Source organism: Xyrauchen texanus, unplaced genomic scaffold, assembly GCF_025860055.1.
Source record: "Xyrauchen texanus isolate HMW12.3.18 unplaced genomic scaffold, RBS_HiC_50CHRs HiC_scaffold_173, whole genome shotgun sequence".
In the NCBI taxonomy this organism is placed as follows: domain Eukaryota; kingdom Metazoa; phylum Chordata; class Actinopteri; order Cypriniformes; family Catostomidae; genus Xyrauchen; species Xyrauchen texanus.
Genome location: NW_026266125.1, coordinates 27,612 through 47,548, shown reverse-complemented (window position 1 = coordinate 47,548; position 19,937 = coordinate 27,612). Strand labels below are relative to the sequence as shown.

Below are 19,937 nucleotides of genomic sequence, written 5' to 3'. Positions count from 1 at the left end.
ATTAACGAAAATATTTTATGTATTTCTAACTATATATTTTTGTAGGAGAGAACAGTTGTAGCATATTTAGGGCTTTGTGTCTTAATAATCGGTGTTCCTTTTAACATTAATATTCTGTGCCTGGAGGTGTTCCCTCAACACGTCGCCTGATGAGGCAGTTAATAATTGCATTACTTCTATTTATTTATTTATTGAAAGAATTTCTTACCTTTAGGTAAGTACATTAAAACAATTGCAACAATAACTTTTGAATGCAATGTCTAATTGAATGTAAATAAAGCATTGTTAATATACTTAAGTTGTGAGTTATTTAATAATAGTAATTATAATTAATATTAATAATAGGTTGATTAAAGCATTTTGGCCAGATAACCCAACTGATTCGTGTTTTGTAACCCAATTTATTGGGTAAAACTAGTTACCTAATTTATTGGGTTAAAATAACCCAACAATAGGTCGGTGCTATATCAACCCACCATTGGGTTAGCGGTTGGCTCCTCCTTTGTCTGGAGAAACAAACTTGTCTTTTTCTGGAGAAGGAAAATCGGGGAAAGGAGGCGCTAAGTATCATCATAATGTTTTGGGTGATATTTTCAGAGAATCATTAAACCCGCTATTCGTCTCTCTCGCCGTGTCGGTGTCAAGCGGATCTCCGGTCTGATCTTCGACGAGACTCGCGGTGTGTTGAAGGTGTTTCTGGAGAACGTTATGCGTGATGACGTCACATACACTGAACACAAGAGAAAGACGTCACTGTCATGGACGTTGTGTACGCGCTGAAAGGACAGAGACGAACTCTGAACGGTTTCGGAGAATAAACTACTTTATTCTGGAGAAATTAAACGCGCTTTTAAGAGTCACATCTTCTCACATTAAAGAGTCGATGTTTAAACGGCATTTGTGAGCGGGAGAAGAGAAGAAAGGAAAGTGAATCTGATGGTCAGTTTGAAACACGAGTCGATGGGCGGGGCTTTTCAAAGGTGTTGATTGGCTCTTTCCGCCCGTCAATCTAAGAGCTGACCAATTAAATCATTTAGTGGGTTTGATCCATGAAGACACGCAATCAGAGGACGCGTCGACTCCTTTATAAATTAGCATAGAGGAATAAAAACTGCAGTCAGATGAATCTCACTGTGCAAGAGAAACTTGTGCAAGTGTATTTAGGATAATTTGTTGTTTTAAAGGATGGTCACACCAAATATTGATTTATCTTTTTATGTTTACTGCTGTTGTGTGTTGTCTTAATCAGTAGGCCTATATATATATGTGTGTGTGACTAATCTTAAACAAAGTATGCCTGTTAACAAATGATGAATGATGTAACTAATTAGAAAATATATGTAAAACCAAAAATGCTAAAAGGAAACTGCAGCTGCATTTCTGACACAGGAGATGAGGGGAACATAGAGGGGAACTTTCTTGTTAATAAATACAATTTTTACTTTGAAAACTTTGTCTCCTCAAAAAGAGAACAGGACAATAACCAGGTTATTGATTTAGCTTTTTTATGTTTTCTGCACTTTGTATGAAGTCAATTGTTAATTAAAAGCTATTTATTACATTTTGTTTGAAAATGTCACACTTTACAGCATTTTCCAGAAATGTCTAAAACTTTTACACAGTTCTGAATATTAAACTTTTCATAAACAGTTTAAAGCGGTTCAGAAACTCAAAGCTGATACATTGACACCATCTTCTGGACAATAAAGGCAATAACAATAGAAAACAATATAACCCCAGATTATATTAACCCAGGGTTAAAAATGGTCCCACTATTTTAAGTGTGATAAATGCTCATGAGAAGAACATCAGATTTGTTTTTATTTAACGTCAAAATGACAGAAAATCTGAGAAACTTCAAACAAAAACAATCAACTGATCCAAAAACATGAAAAATAAATCTTAAATAAAAGTCTTATTCTCTTGGCAAAATCCTCATAAATTCGGGCACATCTTCGACACAGACATGAAGACTGTGTTTAACTGATGAAAATATTACTGATATTAAAGTTAAAGTGATTCTTGTAACTTTGAGGCGCTGCAGAACAGACAGAAAATGTAATTAATTAATTTAAAGGTGAATATAGTTACACTGACATTATAGAAACACACATACGCAGGTTTATAATGTAAGAGTTATTTTACAATTTACATGAAAGAGCAAATTCTGAACTTAAACAAGAAAGTGTCCCAACTACAATAAATGTTGCACTATTAAACACACATTTAAAATAAGCGCATTATAAAAGCAGAAGGTTTGTGTACAAACTTCCCGACACAAAATACAAGAAACATGATCAGAACTTTTGCATGTAAATGCATTTAACGGCATTCTCTCATTACATGTTGACGTCAAGACTGGATAAAACACATCTCAAAATCTCATGGAAATCCAGTTTTGTCTTGTCAGGTGTCTTTTTTAATTAATGATCTGATCATTGATTGATTTCAGCGTTTCTTCTACATGTAAATGTGTGTATTTTAAAATAAACTTGATCAATTCTTGCAGGTTTTTTTCTTTCGGTGATTAAAAACTTGAGCATAAGTTGCATCGACTCCAGCACTGCCACCTAAAAGACACAAATGAATAATAATAATAAAGTCAAAAGCTTCAGCTGTATTTGGCACATTCAGCGTGATCATTTGAACTGTAATTGTGACTTTTGAATGATGATATATGTGTGTTTCTCTCACCTCTGTCTGTGTTCTGCTTCAGATCAGAGTAAACAGTGTCTTCACACTCACTGCTTTTCCCTGATAGAGAACAACAGAGAGTCATAAACAACATCTGACTCATTATACAGATCAATAATAATTCATAATCTATGACACTATTAAGAGGATACAGCAGATCCAAAACCTGACACACTCAAAACATGTATGTGTGTGTATTTTATTGAACATCAGATGTGGCCTGTAATCTTTATAAACTGTATGTGATATTAAATTATAATATTAAAGGGATTTTTTTCTGACTTACCTCTTTGATTGTCCTCAGTTTTCATCTCAATTAAAACATCTCTTTTTCCAGCATCTAACAAAGAAAATAACAGAAAATATCAGTTTTGACCGTTCTCAAACATTACTGTTGTTGTTCTGTTGTTTGATCGTTACAATGATAACCTTTAATATGTGAACTCAGTCTCTTTATCATGTTATTCTGCTCCCCAATATTATCTGATTATAAATGATGTGTTTAGAGCTATTAGATCGGCTTATTAAAATCCAAGACAAACAACTTGTTAAACACTGATATACAGAAGGATCTGTCCCAAAACACAGTGATCGTCCTGCAGAGGCAACATTTTAATCATAGGCGCGCTCACGACTTGAAAGCTGTTTTAAAACATAGGTATTTTAATTATTATTATTATTATTCCTTACATTTGTATAGTGTTTGTCTAGGCACTCAAAGCGCTTTACATAGTATAGGGGGAATCTCCTCAAACACCACTAGTGTGCAGAATCCACCTGGATCATGTGACGGCAGCCATAGTGCACCAGTACACCCAAAAACACACCAGCTATTGGAGGAGAGAACAGAGTTATAGAGACAATTAATGGATGGGGATTATTAGGAGGCCATGATTGAGAAGGGCCAATAGGGGGAATTTGGCCAGGACACCGGGATTACACCCCTACTCTTTATGAGAAGTGTTCTCATCAGTGCTCTTTGGCAGGTACAGCTTCCTGGAACCGGATCTCCCGCTTCCACATGCCCAGCCGTGGCACAACCCCGCCCGGGGGTGACGGTCTCCACGGGCCACGAAGACGGAATTCTTCCTCACCCGTCCCAGGCTGTTCCGGGAGCGGTCACAATGAGCCAGGTAAGTGCTTCGATGTCCCTAGACTCAGCACCCCGGGCTCCGCCCCGTCGCGAGGGCCCGCCTGCCAGTATGTCCGACGCTATAGTCCCCTTGGTCCCTCTCGCCCGTCACGTTGGCTGATTAGGACCGTCCAACTTGGCTATGCGATTCAGTTCGCCAGGCGGCCGCCCAGGTTCAACGTCGTCCGTTCCACCACAGTGAGAGGCGAGAATGCCGCTGCCTTGCGTGCGGAAATCGCCTCCCTTCTACAGAAGGGCACGATAGAGCCGATGCCTCCCAACAGGGCTGGCTCGCCATATACAGCGGGAACTCTGTCGCTGGCCCTTGGACTGGCCCGCAACTGCGCACATCAACTGCAGTACTACTTGTCCTGCAGTACTACTTGCCCTGAGGAAGCTTTTGCCGTTGATCCGGGGCAAGCACGTATTGCTCTGGACGGACAACACAGCCGTGGCGGCGTATATCAACCGCCAAGGCGGTCTACACTCTCACCGCATGTCAGAACTTGCCTGCCGTCTCCTCCTTTGGAGTCAGCACCGACTCAAGTCGCTGCGAGCAATCACATCCCTGGCTACCTCAACAGCACAGCAGACGCCCTATCGCGGCAGGTTACATCCAGGGAGAGTGGAGGCTCCACCCCCAGGTGGGTCAGCTGATCTGGAGTCAATTCGGCCAAGCACTGGTAGACCTGTTCGCTTCCCCCGGAATCCTCCCATTGCCCACTTAGGTACTCTCTGACCGAGGCCCCCCTCGGCCCCCCTCGGCACAGATGCCTTGGCACACAGCTGGCCCCAAGTATGCGTTTTCCCACAGTGAGCCTACTTGCACAGACGTTGTGCAAAGTCAGGGAGGACGGGGAGCAGGTCCTCTTAGTGGCCCCTTATTGGCCCTCATGGATTTGGTTCTCGGACCTCACGCTCCTCACGACAGACCCCCCCCCCCCCCAGCGAATTCCCGAGGAAGGACCTCCTTTCTCAGGCTCAGGGAACCATCTGGCACCTGCGAATCCTGGAATCTCCATGTCTGGCCCTTGGACGGGACGCGGTAGACTTAGGTGGCCTACCACCAGCGGTGGTAAACACGATCACTCAGGCGAGGGCCCCCTCAACGAGGCGCCTTTACGGCCTGAAGTAGCATCTGTTCGCTCAGTGGTGTTCTTCCCGTGGTGAAGAAACCCCAGAGATGCGCAATTGGATCAGTGCTTTCCTTTCAGCAGGAAAAGTTGGTGGGCCGGCATTCCCCCTCCACCTTGAAGGTGTATGTAGCCACTATATCAGCACATCACGATGCAGTGGAAGGTAAGTATTTAGGGAAGCATGATTTGGTCATCAGGTTCCTGAGAGGCGCGAGGAGGTTAAACCCCCCAGGCCGCGCCTCGTTCCCTCGTGGGACCTCTCCATGGTCCTTCGGGGCCTTCAGGGAGCTCCCTTCGAGCCCCTTGAGTCAGCAGAGCTACAGGCGCTCTCTCTGAAGACCGCCCTTCTGACGGCGCAGGGTAGGGGACGTTTAGGCGTTCTCTGTTAGCGAACTGTGGCTAGAGTTCGGTCCGGCTTACTCTCACATCATCCTGAGACCCCGACCGGGCTACGTGCCAGTGGTTACCACGACCCCTTTTAGGGATCAAGTGGTGAACCAGCAAGCACTGCCCAAGGATGTGGCAGACCCAGCCTGGGTGTCGCTGTGTCCGGTGCATGCTCTTTGCATCTACTTGGACTGTACGCAGAGTTTTAGAAGCTCCGAGCAGCTCTTTGTTTGCTTCGGTGGACAGCGGAAGGGAAGCGCTGTCTCCAAACAGAGGATCGCCCACTGAGTTGTCGATGCATCACAATGGCATACCACGCCCAGCACGTGCCGCCCCCAGCACATGCCGCCCCTGCTGGCCTACGAGCCCATTCTACCAGGGGCGTTGTGGCTTCGTGGGCATTGTCCCATGGTGCCTCTCTAGCAGACATATGTAGAGCCGCGGGTTGGGCAACACCTAACACCTTTGCGAGGTTCTATAACCTCAGGGTTGAGCCAGTTTCGTCCCATGTGTTATCAGGTGACACAAACAGGTAAGTGGTGGTGGCGTAGTGGACTAAAGCACATAAATGGTAATCAGAAGGTTGCTGGTTCGATCCCCACAGCCATCACCATTGGGTCCTTGAACAAGACACTTAATCCAGGTTGCTCCGAGGGGGTTGTCCCTGTAATAAGTGCACTGTAAGTCGCTTTGGATAAAAGCGTCTGCCAAATGCATAAATGTAAACGTAAGTTCGGGTCAGCTGGCCGGGTGTATCACTTGTGCATAGCGCCTTTCCCCTCCTTTGAGGTGAAGACGTGCGCTCTTTCACCAGTTGCATTTACAGGAAGTGTGAATCCTGGACGTTCTTCCTCCCTAGCCTAGCGGCCGTAGAGTCTTTGGAGAGGCGTGCTGCTGCCCCGGTACGGGTGTCACTAGGCTCCTGAACTGAGGTAAGTGCTCCACATGTGCTGGTTGTCCCCTTTGGCAACCCGATGTGATGTATATCCCGCAAAATGGTTTCCCTATCGGTAAACCGCGTCTTCCTTGGACAGAGGGCCCTCTGCCCTGAGTCGCCGTGTTTGTAGTAACTCCTCCCCCCTTGGGTAGGATCTACAACGACGCTGCTCCACACAATGTGCTTCTGCTCCTAACTGGTAAGACCGTGTGTGTATTCGACCTAAACCCCCCCCCTCTCGGGGCTGGGTGTGGTCTCCGCTGTGTCCTCCTCTTTGGAGGGACATCCCCCCAGCTTGGACCATATATTTGTCCCCCAGACGAACGATTTAATTCCTTTTACAGGGGAGAATAATAGAGAGAAGGCCCCGGCTGGGCCAGCCAGTCCTTATAATTCTGAGCAGTTAGCCATTCCCCTAGGTGCAGGGGGACCGCTTCATGCCTGCCAGTGTGTTGGGGGTAGTTATGTGACAGCTTGCGCTGGCTACGAGCATAAAGAGGTTTGACCGTCTCGCACTGCCAGTCTGCGTAACTCGGTTCAGCTCTTGTGGCGTTTTCCAAGGGGACCCCTAGTGTCAACTCATTGACACAACGTTGAGTGAGTGACAGACGGGGAACGTCTCGGTTACTGACGTAACCTCCATTCCCCGATGGAAGGAATGAGACGTTGTATCCTGCTGGCCACAACACTGAACAAACCGCTGAAAGCGCTGGGTCTTTGGCTCGGCTCCTCAGTGCGATACCTGATGTGTATTTGCAGCGTCACTCCTTTTATACTCGTATGTCCGGAGGAGTGGCATGCAAATTCCACACGCCAATTCTCATTGGCCTTTTCTCAAAATCAGAGATGTCTGGGCTCTGCAGGAGCGACCCCTAGTGTCAACTCATAGACACAACGTCTCGTTCCCTCAATCAGGGAATGGAGGTTATGTCAGTAACAGAGAAGTTTTTGCATAATAAATGTTAATTCTTAACAGATGTAGTAAAGAGGATTTATTTTACCTTTATCCACAGATATCTTGTTTTTAATAGTGAGCTCTGAATATGTGACCTCATCTGCTGATGCCCCTGATCACAGGAAACAAAACAAAGCAATTAGCCAATAGATGGGCATTTTAAAGATGAGCAATATATATATTTCGGTAACTAAATATTTAAGACTCTACCTGTGCTCTTCTTATAGTTTGTTTCCACTTCATCATAAATGGGATCACAACCTGCTGGGCAGCAAACATGTGTTTGAGGATTAAAGATCCACACACAGCTGTTACAGGGAAACACTTGAATAATGTGTTATTGAGTCTGACCAGACTGTAGAGGACAGTTTTCTGTCGGGGATTCTCCAGGTCGTGTCCTCTGATTCTGAACTGATGTCTGTTGGTTGATACACTGCTGATCTACAGTAGATAGAGACAAAGATCAATGATGTGTCCACATGTCAACTTCTCTTAAAGATAATGTGTGTCATTTCATGTTTAAATACTTTCTTGTGTCCCTTAATATGCAGATTAAACTATAAATAAAGGATTTGTTGATTTCAGCCAAAAGGGGAAACACTGAGACTATGTGACACTATCAAAACATTTCTCTGTTTGACTTCATTTGGTGGTGAACATTAGGATTGATCAAACAATACTATGAACAAACCTTTGTTGTGTTTGTATCTCCACAGCAGGATCAGTGAGATGAGGAGTAACACGGCGACACTCAGACCCGCAACCACCCAAATCACCGGATGAGAAGAAGAACCTGACAGACACATTTATTCATATTATATTATTGCAAACTTCTCAGTATAACTCATTGAAAATACAGTATGTTTTATCTCACCTGTGACACTGACCCACAATGCATCACTGTAGTTTGTGTAGTAAACTGGTTCTCCTCTTCCAGCTCTACACCAGTACTGACCTCCATCAGACACTGAATCAATATGGACTCTGTAGGAGTTTGTTTCTGTCTTGTTTTTCTCAGAGTTCTGTGTGTGTTTGTACCAGTAAAAGTCCCATCCAGCGGTCTGAGTCATGTGACAGATCAGAGTCACCGTGTTTCCTGTCAGTGCAGCTCCTGCAGTATCTGATGTGAGTTCAGGATTGAGCTTTGAGTCTGTGGTGAAGAACATTTGGGTCATTAATAAACAGAGTTCATCTTCTGCTCGTCTTTACTACAGTAATTACTGACCTTCAGAGCTCCTGATAAACACTCAGAACAAACTGAATAAACTTTGCATACATTGATAAACTCCACAAATGTTTCTTCCTTTATTTTTTTCTTTTTAAACTCACTAAAAAAATATCTCAAATCAGATGAAGTAAATCAGCACCTTCAACTGTTACTTGAACTGTGTTACTGAACTGTGTGTCGTAGTTTCCTCTTTGTGCACTGCATCTGTACTGTCCTCCATCAGAGACTTTCACTGATCTGATTGTTTTAGTTCCTGCAGCATCACTGGATTCAGAGTTGACTGGATTGACTGAATCATCTTTAATCCAGCTGTATCTCCACTCAGTGTGTGTTTGTGTCTGTATGTCACATGTGAGAGTGACTGTCTCTCCTCTGAACACATGATGATCTGGATTTACACGCACTTCAGGTTTTGGTCTCTCTGTATAAAACACAAGTAAATATTCATCTATTTTACAATAATACAAGAATTAGACTGTAATCAGTTCATCTGAAGATTATGAAGATTTGAATCATTGAAATAAATGTAATAAGTTCAACAACACACATATCCACATTATTCCTGAGCACAGATTGATTTGACCCAATTTGTGTTGGCAACCGTTCCTCACCAGTAACAGCACAAGATATAAGTATTGTAATGATTATTGAACAGTTTAACACTTCAAATATACATTTTCATGCATTCAGTCATTTGTTGCATTTGTGATTTAGTTCAATTCTACAAAACCTGCTGAAAATATATTATTCATGTGCAGTTTATTTATTGCCATTTTGTCCAAAACTGACAATTTCTGCCACAGTTTCAATTTCTTGCATTCATATTTTCAATGTCAATTTCCTGAACACCAAAAGCATTTTGTAAACCCTATTTAGTACAATGTTTTAAAATAAAAGATATTATTAGTATTTTCAAACACATTGTCCTGCTGTTATGGCACATTATAATGTTGAACGAGGGTTTAAATCCGTTTGCTGCATTTGTGAATGTGACAGAAATCATAAACATAACTTTAGTCTAACTAGTCATTACAAATCATGTGAAACTACATTGAATCTTGTGTTTTTATGAAACGGGCTATAATTTATTATCCCGTGTACTGTATTTCCACATACATTCATCTCCGTGAAGTCCGTGGGATGGTGCTTAATGTTTGAAGTGTTTCCCGTCGATAACTTTTGCAGCAAACTTTACAGACTGGGTCTCATCAACACTGATGGAGCTTCGTGGGTCTTTCACAAGTAATCCCAGACAGCGGAATAAAGGTTCAGACTCGTCCGGACATGTCTGTATATGTTTCACTCGTGCTGGACTTCTGATGTGCTCGTGATGCGCTCGCGACACCTGCATGTCACCTTTAAAACTGAGTGACAGTCAAATGCAACACGAGGAAGAAGCAAATTTAAAGATTTATTTTATCTAGCAAGTTTATATGATGATGTGTAAATGTCACAGATTCTGTCTTAATGAGAAACAGATTCACATTCTTCTCTGCATATCGCCCCCTGCTGTCTCGCAAAACATGACAAATATTGATCTGTTTCTCACCCACACCATCATATCACTTCTGAAGACATGGATTAAACCACTGGAGTCTTATGGATACTTTTATGCTGCCTTTATGTGCTTTTGAGCATCAAAATTATGCTAAAATATTATTTTAAAATCTGAATTTGTGTTCTGCAGAAGAAAGGAAGTCACACACATCTGGGGTGGCATGAGGGTGAGTAAATGATGAGAGGATTTTCACTTTTGGGTAAAAATCTCTTTAAAGTGATCGCTCAGCCAGAAGTTAATATTCTGTCATCATTTCTCTACCCTCATGTTGTTCCAAACCAGTGTGAGGCTTTGTTAGGGACTGACCGTCTCAGTCACCATTCACTTTCAATATATATATAAAACATTCACTGAAAGTAAATAGTGACTCAAACATTCTGTGTAATATCTCCTGTGTTGCATGGAAGAAAGAAAGTCCTACAGGTTTGGAACAACATGATGGTGAATGATGACAGAATTCCCATGAATAATAATTCTATAATACATGTTCAATGTGTTTTATGTTCTGGAATATCAGGGACTAAATGTCTATTTGTCATTTGTGAAAGTAACGAGTTACTCACTACTTGAGTACTCTTTTAATTACTTTCTTACTCTTACTCAAGTAATTATTTATGTTAGTACTTTTACTTCTACTTGAGTAATTATGATTTTGAAGTAATTGTACTTTTACTTGAGATCAGTTTTTGGCTATTCTTCCCACCTCTGGATAACAATTAAAGTATTTATCCTGTAAATACATTTACATTTTATTTTGGGTGACAGAAGTCAGTAAGTAAATTGTTGTTCTTGATCCCATTAAATGTCAAACCCAGACCATTGCATGGGCCGCCCTGGGGTCATCTGTACCCTTTGACCCCCCCTGGGGCTGGGGCATGTTTTATATATTATACTATAGATTTTATAGAATTATATAGAATTATTTTCTTTATACACAAGGTCAGAATCTAAAGATATTTAAAACATTTAATTAACTGAGGAATAAAAGTCACTGTGACAACATGCCCCAATGGTGAAACATATGAGGGGTAAGTTGTCACAGTGGAAGATTGCTAATTTTAAACATATTATTAGGGCCTAAATAAAACATTGTGGTGTTTTTCTTCAAAATATTTCCCTCATTTAACATTTTACAGCTTGTATAATTCTTGAAACTTACATTTAAAGACAGGAGCATCAGCTCGAAGTCCACAACTCTCTTAAAGGGACAGTCCACCCAAAAATGACAATTCTCTCATCATTTACTCACACTTTTGCGAGTGGTCAGTTTCGCACTAAAACAGGCAGGGCTCAAACTCCATATCCAATATTAGAATATCAGTGTTATTGTAGAGAGGTTACGTAACGTAATAATGTCTTCTTCTTCTTCTTCAGTGCTTCATCTGAGTATGTAGATGTCATGATGGTCCGAGGTTTGTTATGTTCATATCATTCACTAATTTGAGTTGTTCTGGCAGAAAACAACTTCACAAGTTGATCCTGAAAGTCATTTTGACTCCAAATAACACTTAAATGTTTGTTGTTCTCCGTCTGAATCGCTCGTTTCGGTAGTTTTTACATTGTGTCTCGAGACCAGAAACACAAAACAGGCAATTACAATCATCATGTGTCGTCCAGTAGTTGCTCAGGAAAACTGTGGATCTGCTGATGATGCATATGATTATAATATAACAGATGATCACTCACCGATGACAGTAAATGACACTTCATTACTCCAGGAAGTGCTGAATTGTGTAAATGAGCCGATAGCGTAACACATGCATCTTCTGCTGTATCCGCTGTACATTGCAGTAAACTTGATCTCTTTGTCATTAGAGTCTTGATAAACACTACAAACACCATCACACTGAAATCTGTATGTCCAGGTCACTCGTGTCCCCTGTATGTCACATGTGAGAGTGACAGTCTCTCCTCTGAATATCGGTGATGTTTCAGGATTTACAGTCAGAACAGGTTTATCTGTAAGAACCAGAAACAAACACACAACTCTCACTTTACAAAACACACATGTTGCATCTACAGTTATGAACACACACACACACACACACACACACACACACACACACACACACACACACACATGTTGCATCTACAGTTTAATTCACACTCTCTTTCTGATCAATAAATAAATAAATAATCGTTTATACTATTTTTAATCTTTATCAAACTTGATTAATAAAACTAGGATTCAGTTTTATTTTATTATTATTATTAAGAAACTTTCAGAATCTGCAGAACTAGTGAATAAAAGTGATTGTAAGATGTGAGAAACATGTGAAAGACTGAATAAGATGATCATATATATATATTTGACTCAATGCAGCAGTGGAGGATGAGTTCATCTACACATACAGTAACTATCAGGTGAATAGATGTTACTGGATATGAAATGGGGTCCTCCATTCATTTAGAAATGTTTGTATTGATCGTAGTCTGTATCTGCTGCTGCATCATTTATTCCTTTCATTTGTTGTATTTATAAGAGTTCAGTTTTTAAGATAATGTCCCCAAATGTGTTTCATATTTATAGATATGATTTATGCCTTATGTAATCCCATATAAGTGCTTTACAGATATAAACTCATAAATACATCATATTACCCTCAGTTGTGCATTCACTCGTGTTTTAAGTGAAGAGGGGTTTCTGTCACCCGTTTAGTCATTGTGGCCGGGTCGTGATTCTGCACACCCATCCCATAATCAGGCTGATTCAGTGCTGACTGGAGATGGCAGTGTGACAGAGAGAGATTTGTGGGCAGCTGCTAGACACGTACGTAAGTGCATGCGTGTGTGTGTGTGTGTGTGTGTGTGTGTGTGTGTGAGAAAGAGTGAGTAAGTGTGTGTGAGTGTGTTTGTGTGTCAGTGTGTGAGTGTGTGTGTGTGTGAGTGTGTGTATGTGTGAGAGTGGGTGTGACTATTTATGTGTGTGTGTTTTTGCATGTGAGTGTGTGTTTGGGGGGGTGTGAGTGTTTGTGTGTGTGTTCAAGTTTTTGTGTATGTGTGAGTGTGTGTTCGTGCATGTGATTGTGTGTTTGTATGTATGTGGGAGTGTGTGAGCGTGTGTGTGTGTAAGAGAAAGTGTTTGTGTATGTGTGTGAGTGTTTGTGAATTTGTGTTTGTGTGAAAGAGTGAGTGTGTGTGTGTGTGTGTGTGTGTGAGAGTGTGTGTGTGTTAGAGTGTTATTGTATGTGTGAGATTGTGTGTGAGAGAGTATGTATGTGTGTGTGAGTGTGTGTGACTGTTTATGTGTGTGTGAGTGTGTGTGTGTTTTTGCATGTGAGTGTGTGTGTGGGGGGTGTGAGTGTTTTTTTGTGTGCATATGAGTGTGTGTGTGTGTGTGTGTGTGTGAGAGTGTGTGTGACTTTATGTGTGTGTGAGTGTGTGTGTTTTTGCATGTGAGTGTGTGGGTGGGGGGTGTGAGTGTTTTGTGTGTGCATATGAGTGTGTGTGTGTGTGTGTGTGTGTGTGTGTTCGAGTGTGTGTGAGTGTGTTTTTGTGTGTGTGAGAGTGTGTGACGATGCATGTGATTGTGTGTTTGTATGTATGTGGGAGTGTGTGAGCGTGTGTGTGTGTTTGTGTCTCTGTTTGTATGTGTGTGTGAGGGGATGTGTTTGTGTGTAAGTACGTGTGTGTGTGTGTGTGTATAAGCATTGTGGATGACCCCACACACCCCTCACATAAACTCTTCACCCTCCTGCCGTCTGGCAGCATTCGGGCCCTCACGGCCAGACTGTGTAACAGCTTCTTCCCCCAAGCCATCAGACTCCTCAATACTCAGAGACTGGACTGACACACACACACACACACACACACACACACACACACACACACACACACACACACACACACACACACACACACACACACACACACACACACGTGTCCTGAGTTGCACTTTAATTACTGTCACTTTATACCTGGCTGCTACCTCAATAACTGCTATGTGCATAGAACATTATCTCATAGTATGTTATGTTTACATTTTTAGAAACTGTCATCTTTTTGCACTACTGTGTACTGTAATCTTTTATACTATTTTTAATCTTTATCAAACTTGATTAATAAAACTGTATCCTAGTTTTATTAATCATTATTAAGAAACTTTCAGAATCTGCAGAACTAGTGAATAAAAGTGATTGTAAGATGTGAGAAACATGTGAAAGACTGAATAAGATGATCATATATATATATATTTGACTCAATGCAGCAGTGGAGGATGAGTTCATCTACACATACAGTAACTATCAGGTGAATAGATGTTACTGGATATGAAATGGGGTCCTCCATTCATTTAGAAATGTTTGTATTGATCGTAGTCTGTATCTGCTGCTGCATCATTTATTCCTTTCATTTGTTGTATTTATAAGAGTTGAGTTTTTAAGATAATGTCCCCAAATGTGTTTCATATTTATAGATATGATTTATGCCTTATGTAATCCCATATAAGTGCTTTACAGATATAAACTCATAAATACATCATATTAACCTCAGTTGTGCATTCACTCGTGTTTTAAGTGAAGAGGGGTTTCTGTCACCCGTTTAGTCGTGCTGTCAACATTCAGTTGTGACGTGTAATATACAGGAATAGATGTCTCTGAGTTTGTTCTAGCAACTGCCCGAATCTCTCTCTCTCTCTCTCTCTCTCTCTCTCTCTCTCTCTCTCTCTCTCTCTCTCTCTCATATATAAATATATATATTGTCCAGCTTGCATCTCTCCGAGTGCTCGATTAGAAGACTTTGTTCTAGCAACTGCCCGAACCTCTCTCACACTGGCCCCGGGTCATCGCTGAACCCGGTTGTCAGGGTCAATTTCTGAGGTCCCAAGCAACTGAATATCCCAGGACCCATTTTAAAAATTTCATTTTGCTTAAAAAAAATACATAATGTTAATATATAATATATATATATTAATATAATATATGTTAATAAAAATACATATGTTTTCTACATTACAGTAATTGAGGACATGATGCATCCATGAAAGATGTCTAAGCATGGGCAGCGCCCAGGAACGAAAGACAACGATCGTGGCCGTCTGAAGGAGAGAGATATCGACCGCATCCAGGAATAACACAATTTGAAGGGCATCTTCAAAAAGCCGTGTCTTTAAAAGGATATTCCGATGTGTTCCAATCTTTTAGAATATAATCTATTAGAAGGGAAAATACTCTATAGAATATAAGGTAAGGATCCAGCAGAAGTGAGAATGGAAGCCATGGGAAATTCAGCTCGCTGAATCATCGACAGATCGGCTCCGAAGAGAAAATACACTCACCTAAAGGATTATTAGGAACACCTGTTCAATTTCTCATTAATGCAATTATCTAATCAACCAATCACATGGCAGTTGCTTCAATGCATTTAGGGGTGTGGTCCTGGTCAAGACAATCTCCTGAACTCCAAACTGAATGTCAGAATGGGAAAGAAAGGTGATTTAAGCAATTTTGAGCGTGGCATGGTTGTTGGTGCCAGACGGGCTGGTCTGAGTATTTCACAATCTGCTCAGTTACTGGGATTTTCACGCACAACCATTTCTAGGGTTTACAAAGAATGGTGTGAAAAGGGAAAAACATCCAGTATGCGGCAGTCCTGTGGGCGAAAATGCCTTGTTGATGCTAGAGGTCAGAGGAGAATGGGCCGACTGATTCAAGCTGATAGAAGAGCAACTTTGCCTGAAATAACCACTCGTTACAACCGAGGTATGGAGCAAAGCATTTGTGAAGCCACAACACGCACAACCTTGAGGCGGATGGGCTACAACAGCAGAAGACCCCACCGGGTACCACTCATCTCCACTACAAATAGGAAAAAGAGGCTACAATTTGCAAGAGCTCACCATATCAGAGGTGTCTCTAGTGTCACAACATCGACACAACTTCGAGTGAGAGACAGATAGGAAAACATTTTTATTCAATTTAAAATATATATATATTTATATAAAAAATTACTGAATACCATAGGAGGTTGAATGATGCAGAGATGAATGAAATAAATCATGCAAAGGGTTTTGCTGCATGAGAAACTAAACACATACGCAACCTGATCTCAGACCATCATGCAGTGTGTGAAGATGTGCCAACACAAATATTATAAATTATATATCTTGTTCACTACACTTCAAATCATGAACAAAAATCAACAATGTATTTATGAATTATGAGTTACCTGGTCTTTGTGCAGAATAGCTGTTAGACATCAGCACTGAAAGTATAAAAAGAAGCATTTCCATTAATTCAACACAACACAATTCAATACAGATGTTGCACTACAATTATCTGATGGACCCAGTTGTAAAATTTCCATCATGGTGTAAATTTATCAGTCATGTTAGTTTAAATTTCCCTGATATGTGGTATAGCCTATTTGATTTTCTTGATATATTCAACATTTTCAGTTGGCAATGCACGTGTCTGTTGAAATAGCTGTTCTATTCAATAATTCACAGTTTTTAAAAGTGTACTTAAATAACAGAATTTCTAGATGCATATCTATATTTCCAGCAATCTGATGATCTTTTTACACACAGACATACAGGGCGAGCAAGAGACTGATGGGACGTTCTTGAACGATTCGTTCATTTTGAACAAAACTTTTATATGACTCGAAATAATGAGTCTCAGAGAGGGATTCATTCATTTGACGCAGGACAGCCGCATATGATCTGTACAGATAACACAAATGATTAGTTCATGTACAGAGTCTGTGTTATATGGAGCCCCTAAAGGGTCAAGATAGTGGGCAGAACATTAGTTGGGTGGGCAAAATAATTTGCAAATGCTTTTGTGTTTTCTTTGCGTTCTCTCACAAAATGTGCATCATAAAGACAGTCTTCTGCAATCTCTCTTATGTGTATTCCAGCATTATTCCAGCTGTTGAGTTCAAAAGAAGAGAAAGTCTGTGCAATGAAAGAGTGAAGCTCAAAAGACAACACTTATGCAATGCCCGAATTATAATCGTCAGTTTATGAATGAGTGTAAAATAAAGACAACACAGTTAAAATGACATTAAATGTGAGTGGTCTACACCCCTGTATGTCACCATTCATCAGTAATGAAAGGGTGTTAGTGGCTCATTTTGCTCAACACATGGGTAGAGGGGCACACATTCATCACGAGAGGGCGCACTTCTGAGAAACAATAATAAAAAACCTCTTGTGTGGCCCCGCCTGTCAACCTCCTACGTCACCAATGCAACATACGGCCCTGGTCTTCCTGTCCCCTTTGTTTGATACATTACAGGAAAATAGTTTGAAGTATTAAGTATTACCAGCAGACATATCACCCAGCAGCTCTTGCCTGGTTGCCCACTATAGCTAAGCAGGGTTGAGCCTGGCCAGTACCTGGATGGGAGACCTCCTGGGGAAAACCAAGGTTGCTGCTGGAAGTGGTATTAGGGAGGCTAGCAGGGGGTGCTCACCCTGTGGTCTGTGTGGGTCCTAATGCCCCAGTATAGTGACGGGGACACTATACTGTAAAAAAAAAAAAAAAAGCACTGTCTTTTGGATGAGACTTTAAACCGAGGTCTTGACTCTCTGTGGTCATTAAAAATCCCAGGGGCACTTCTCGTAAAGAGTAGGGGTGTAACCCTGGTGTCCTAGCCAAATTCTGCCCCATTGGCCCCTATATATCATGGCCTCCTAATAATCTCCATCCCTGAATTGGCTACATCACTCTACCATCTCCTCTCTGCCAATAGCTAGCAGGTCATGTTTGTAAATGAGAAAAAAAATTAACAAGTTTATATAACAGAACTTTTGACCAACTTTTTGCAAAGTTTCTGCTTATAGTCTCTCATTCAGATAATGAAGACAATATTACAACAATAGGGCCTCCTGCACATTACTCAAACATGTTCAATAAGAACAGCAGACAGACCGTAGATTAATAGAGAAGTTGAGAGCGATCTGAGAGCTCAAGATGGAGAGAGTCTATTTAAAGATACAGCACACACAACACCAACTCACGGAAACAGAAATATGTCTGATTCAACAGACAATCCAAAGATTATTACAATAAAATAAGATACAAGTATATAAAATATGAAGAGATGAAACACAAAGTTACAACATGTACACAAGTCCATCATCTTTCACATGAACACAGACAGATGCATTTGATCTGTAACACACAGTAATAACTGCAGTCTTCACTCTCATCATCACTATAACACCAAACATTATTTATATATGAACAGAATAAAGAATACATGAACACTGAGACAGTAAATCTACAGTATAGACCTGTGCACCCACATCACCATCATGTGTTTCACACACACAGAAATAACAGAAGATAATATAGAATATAATAAAACACTCACAGAGTATAAGAGGCAGCACACTGGACTCCATACTGTCACTTTAAGGAACTGTTTAAACTGTGCGGTCTGTCTAAACCAAACCCTTCCTGTGTTCAAACGTCATTTCACACTTCAGAGACAGAAATAAAAGGGAAGAAAGACAAGAGTCTACAGACCAATGCATGCAGAACACAAAATAAGATATTTAACTTCTCTTTTGGTGCATTCAATCTGTTGAAGATGTTCCTCTTTAATTTGAGTAAAGACTTGAACATCTAAACACACACATGCAAATCATGTCGACTGAATCAGACACAAAAGTGACTCTGCAGTGAATAAAATTCAGACTGTCTGTGATTCACAATAAGATTTAAAACATGTTAATTTCTCCTCTAAAGGAGGTCTGAAGCACAACAGTCTCTTAAACTCTCTCAGTATCAGGATGTTAAAGAAGTGAAACTGCTGCATCAGATCTGCTAACACAACATGTTCTGAGTTCATGGAAACAAACACAAACAGAAAAACTGTGAAAACAGAGTGAGAATGAAAGTCACATGTGAAGAGAAGATTGTGACAATGATAAAACAACAACATGGAAAAAAATATGTGGCCAGCTGAAGACTGACGCTAGGGGCTATAGCCTTTAGCCTCCTTATTAGAGTTCGAGTCCTGTTAGGAGCGACCAGAACCGGTTACACATGCAATTACTAGAAAATTAAAAGCTCTCCATGTTTTACACCACATGCAGGTATTGCATTTAAAATTTAAATCACTTTGTTTTTAGACATTTTAATAAAAATAGCAACAGATCCAGTGAAAATATGTGCATCAATGAAATGCTCAAGCAACTTTCTGAAGGTTGAGTGATTGACTTTACCTTATTACATGCTTTTCAAAAATAAGTGAGAAAATCAAAGAGTGAGAAAAGACTAAAAGTGACAAACAAAAATATATATTCACAATAATATGCAGAAAGTCAATCATGCGCCACCGTGCAGTGAGTAATGATTAGTGAGTTCACCAGCGGAGTATGTGTGTCGTGGAAGTCAGGAGAAGTTTGGAAGAATCCTTGTTAGAAGTTAGGTAATGTGAGTGATGTCCAGCAGACAATGCAATAATAGCAGAAGTGTAGATCCCTGGCACGCGGGCATAGACTGGAATTCCTCCGTGGATTGTCAGGCTGAAACTCAGCAAAGACTGGAAGGCAAACCACAACACGAACAATGCGGGCAACCAACACAGTGACAAGACAGGACCAGATAAACAAAGAGAGCGAGGTTAGTACTCAACTTGATATAATCATCTGGTGAAGAAACAGAGAAACATGAGGGCATAAGTAGGGAGTGAATTCAGGCTGGAACAGGTGTTGCTCAATAAGCTAATTAGTGTCATGATGGCGCTGCCCTGAGATCAATGAATGTTTCCATGGAAACGCCGTTCATGCCAGTCGGGTGCGCCTGAGAAACACGAGGGAGAGAAAATGACAAAACAAACAGAGCAAACCTGCGGGCTTACACAACCATGACAGTCTAAAACGTATTCATCCAGGTCAGGACTGCAGTTCTCCACCGTTCGTGTGCACAGGCTGCTCCGCAAAGGAGACTACGCTGCT

At 41.0% G+C, this 19,937-nt stretch overlaps 1 protein-coding gene across 1 annotated transcript; it reads right to left on the bottom strand.

Annotated features, from left to right (window-relative positions):
* Positions 1-1,586: 1,586 nt before the first annotated feature.
* Positions 1,587-19,757, bottom strand: LOC127641795 (Fc receptor-like protein 5). The gene is made up of 12 exons (XM_052124653.1): positions 18,347-19,757; positions 16,193-16,228; positions 11,714-11,986; positions 8,609-8,890; positions 8,116-8,391; positions 7,933-8,034; positions 7,593-7,682; positions 7,452-7,502; positions 7,288-7,353; positions 2,981-3,034; positions 2,695-2,754; positions 1,587-2,570 (listed from the first exon to the last, which is right to left on the bottom strand). The coding sequence occupies exons 1-12, from the start codon at positions 18,375-18,377 to the stop codon at positions 2,497-2,499; spliced, it is 1,395 nt and encodes a 464-aa protein (XP_051980613.1). The 5' UTR covers positions 18,378-19,757; the 3' UTR covers positions 1,587-2,496.
* Positions 19,758-19,937: the final 180 nt, after the last annotated feature.

Excerpts from the sequence above, each read along its gene's own strand:
- LOC127641795 (XM_052124653.1), bottom strand. The coding sequence starts at position 18,377 with ATGGAGTCCAGTGTGCTGCCTCTTATACTCT. Across the intron at positions 3,035-7,287 it reads CAAGATATCTGTGGATAAAG|ATGCTGGAAAAAGAGATGTT; the intron begins GTAAAATAAATC and ends TTTCTTTGTTAG. Across the intron at positions 2,755-2,980 it reads AACTGAGGACAATCAAAGAG|GGAAAAGCAGTGAGTGTGAA; the intron begins GTAAGTCAGAAA and ends GTTCTCTATCAG.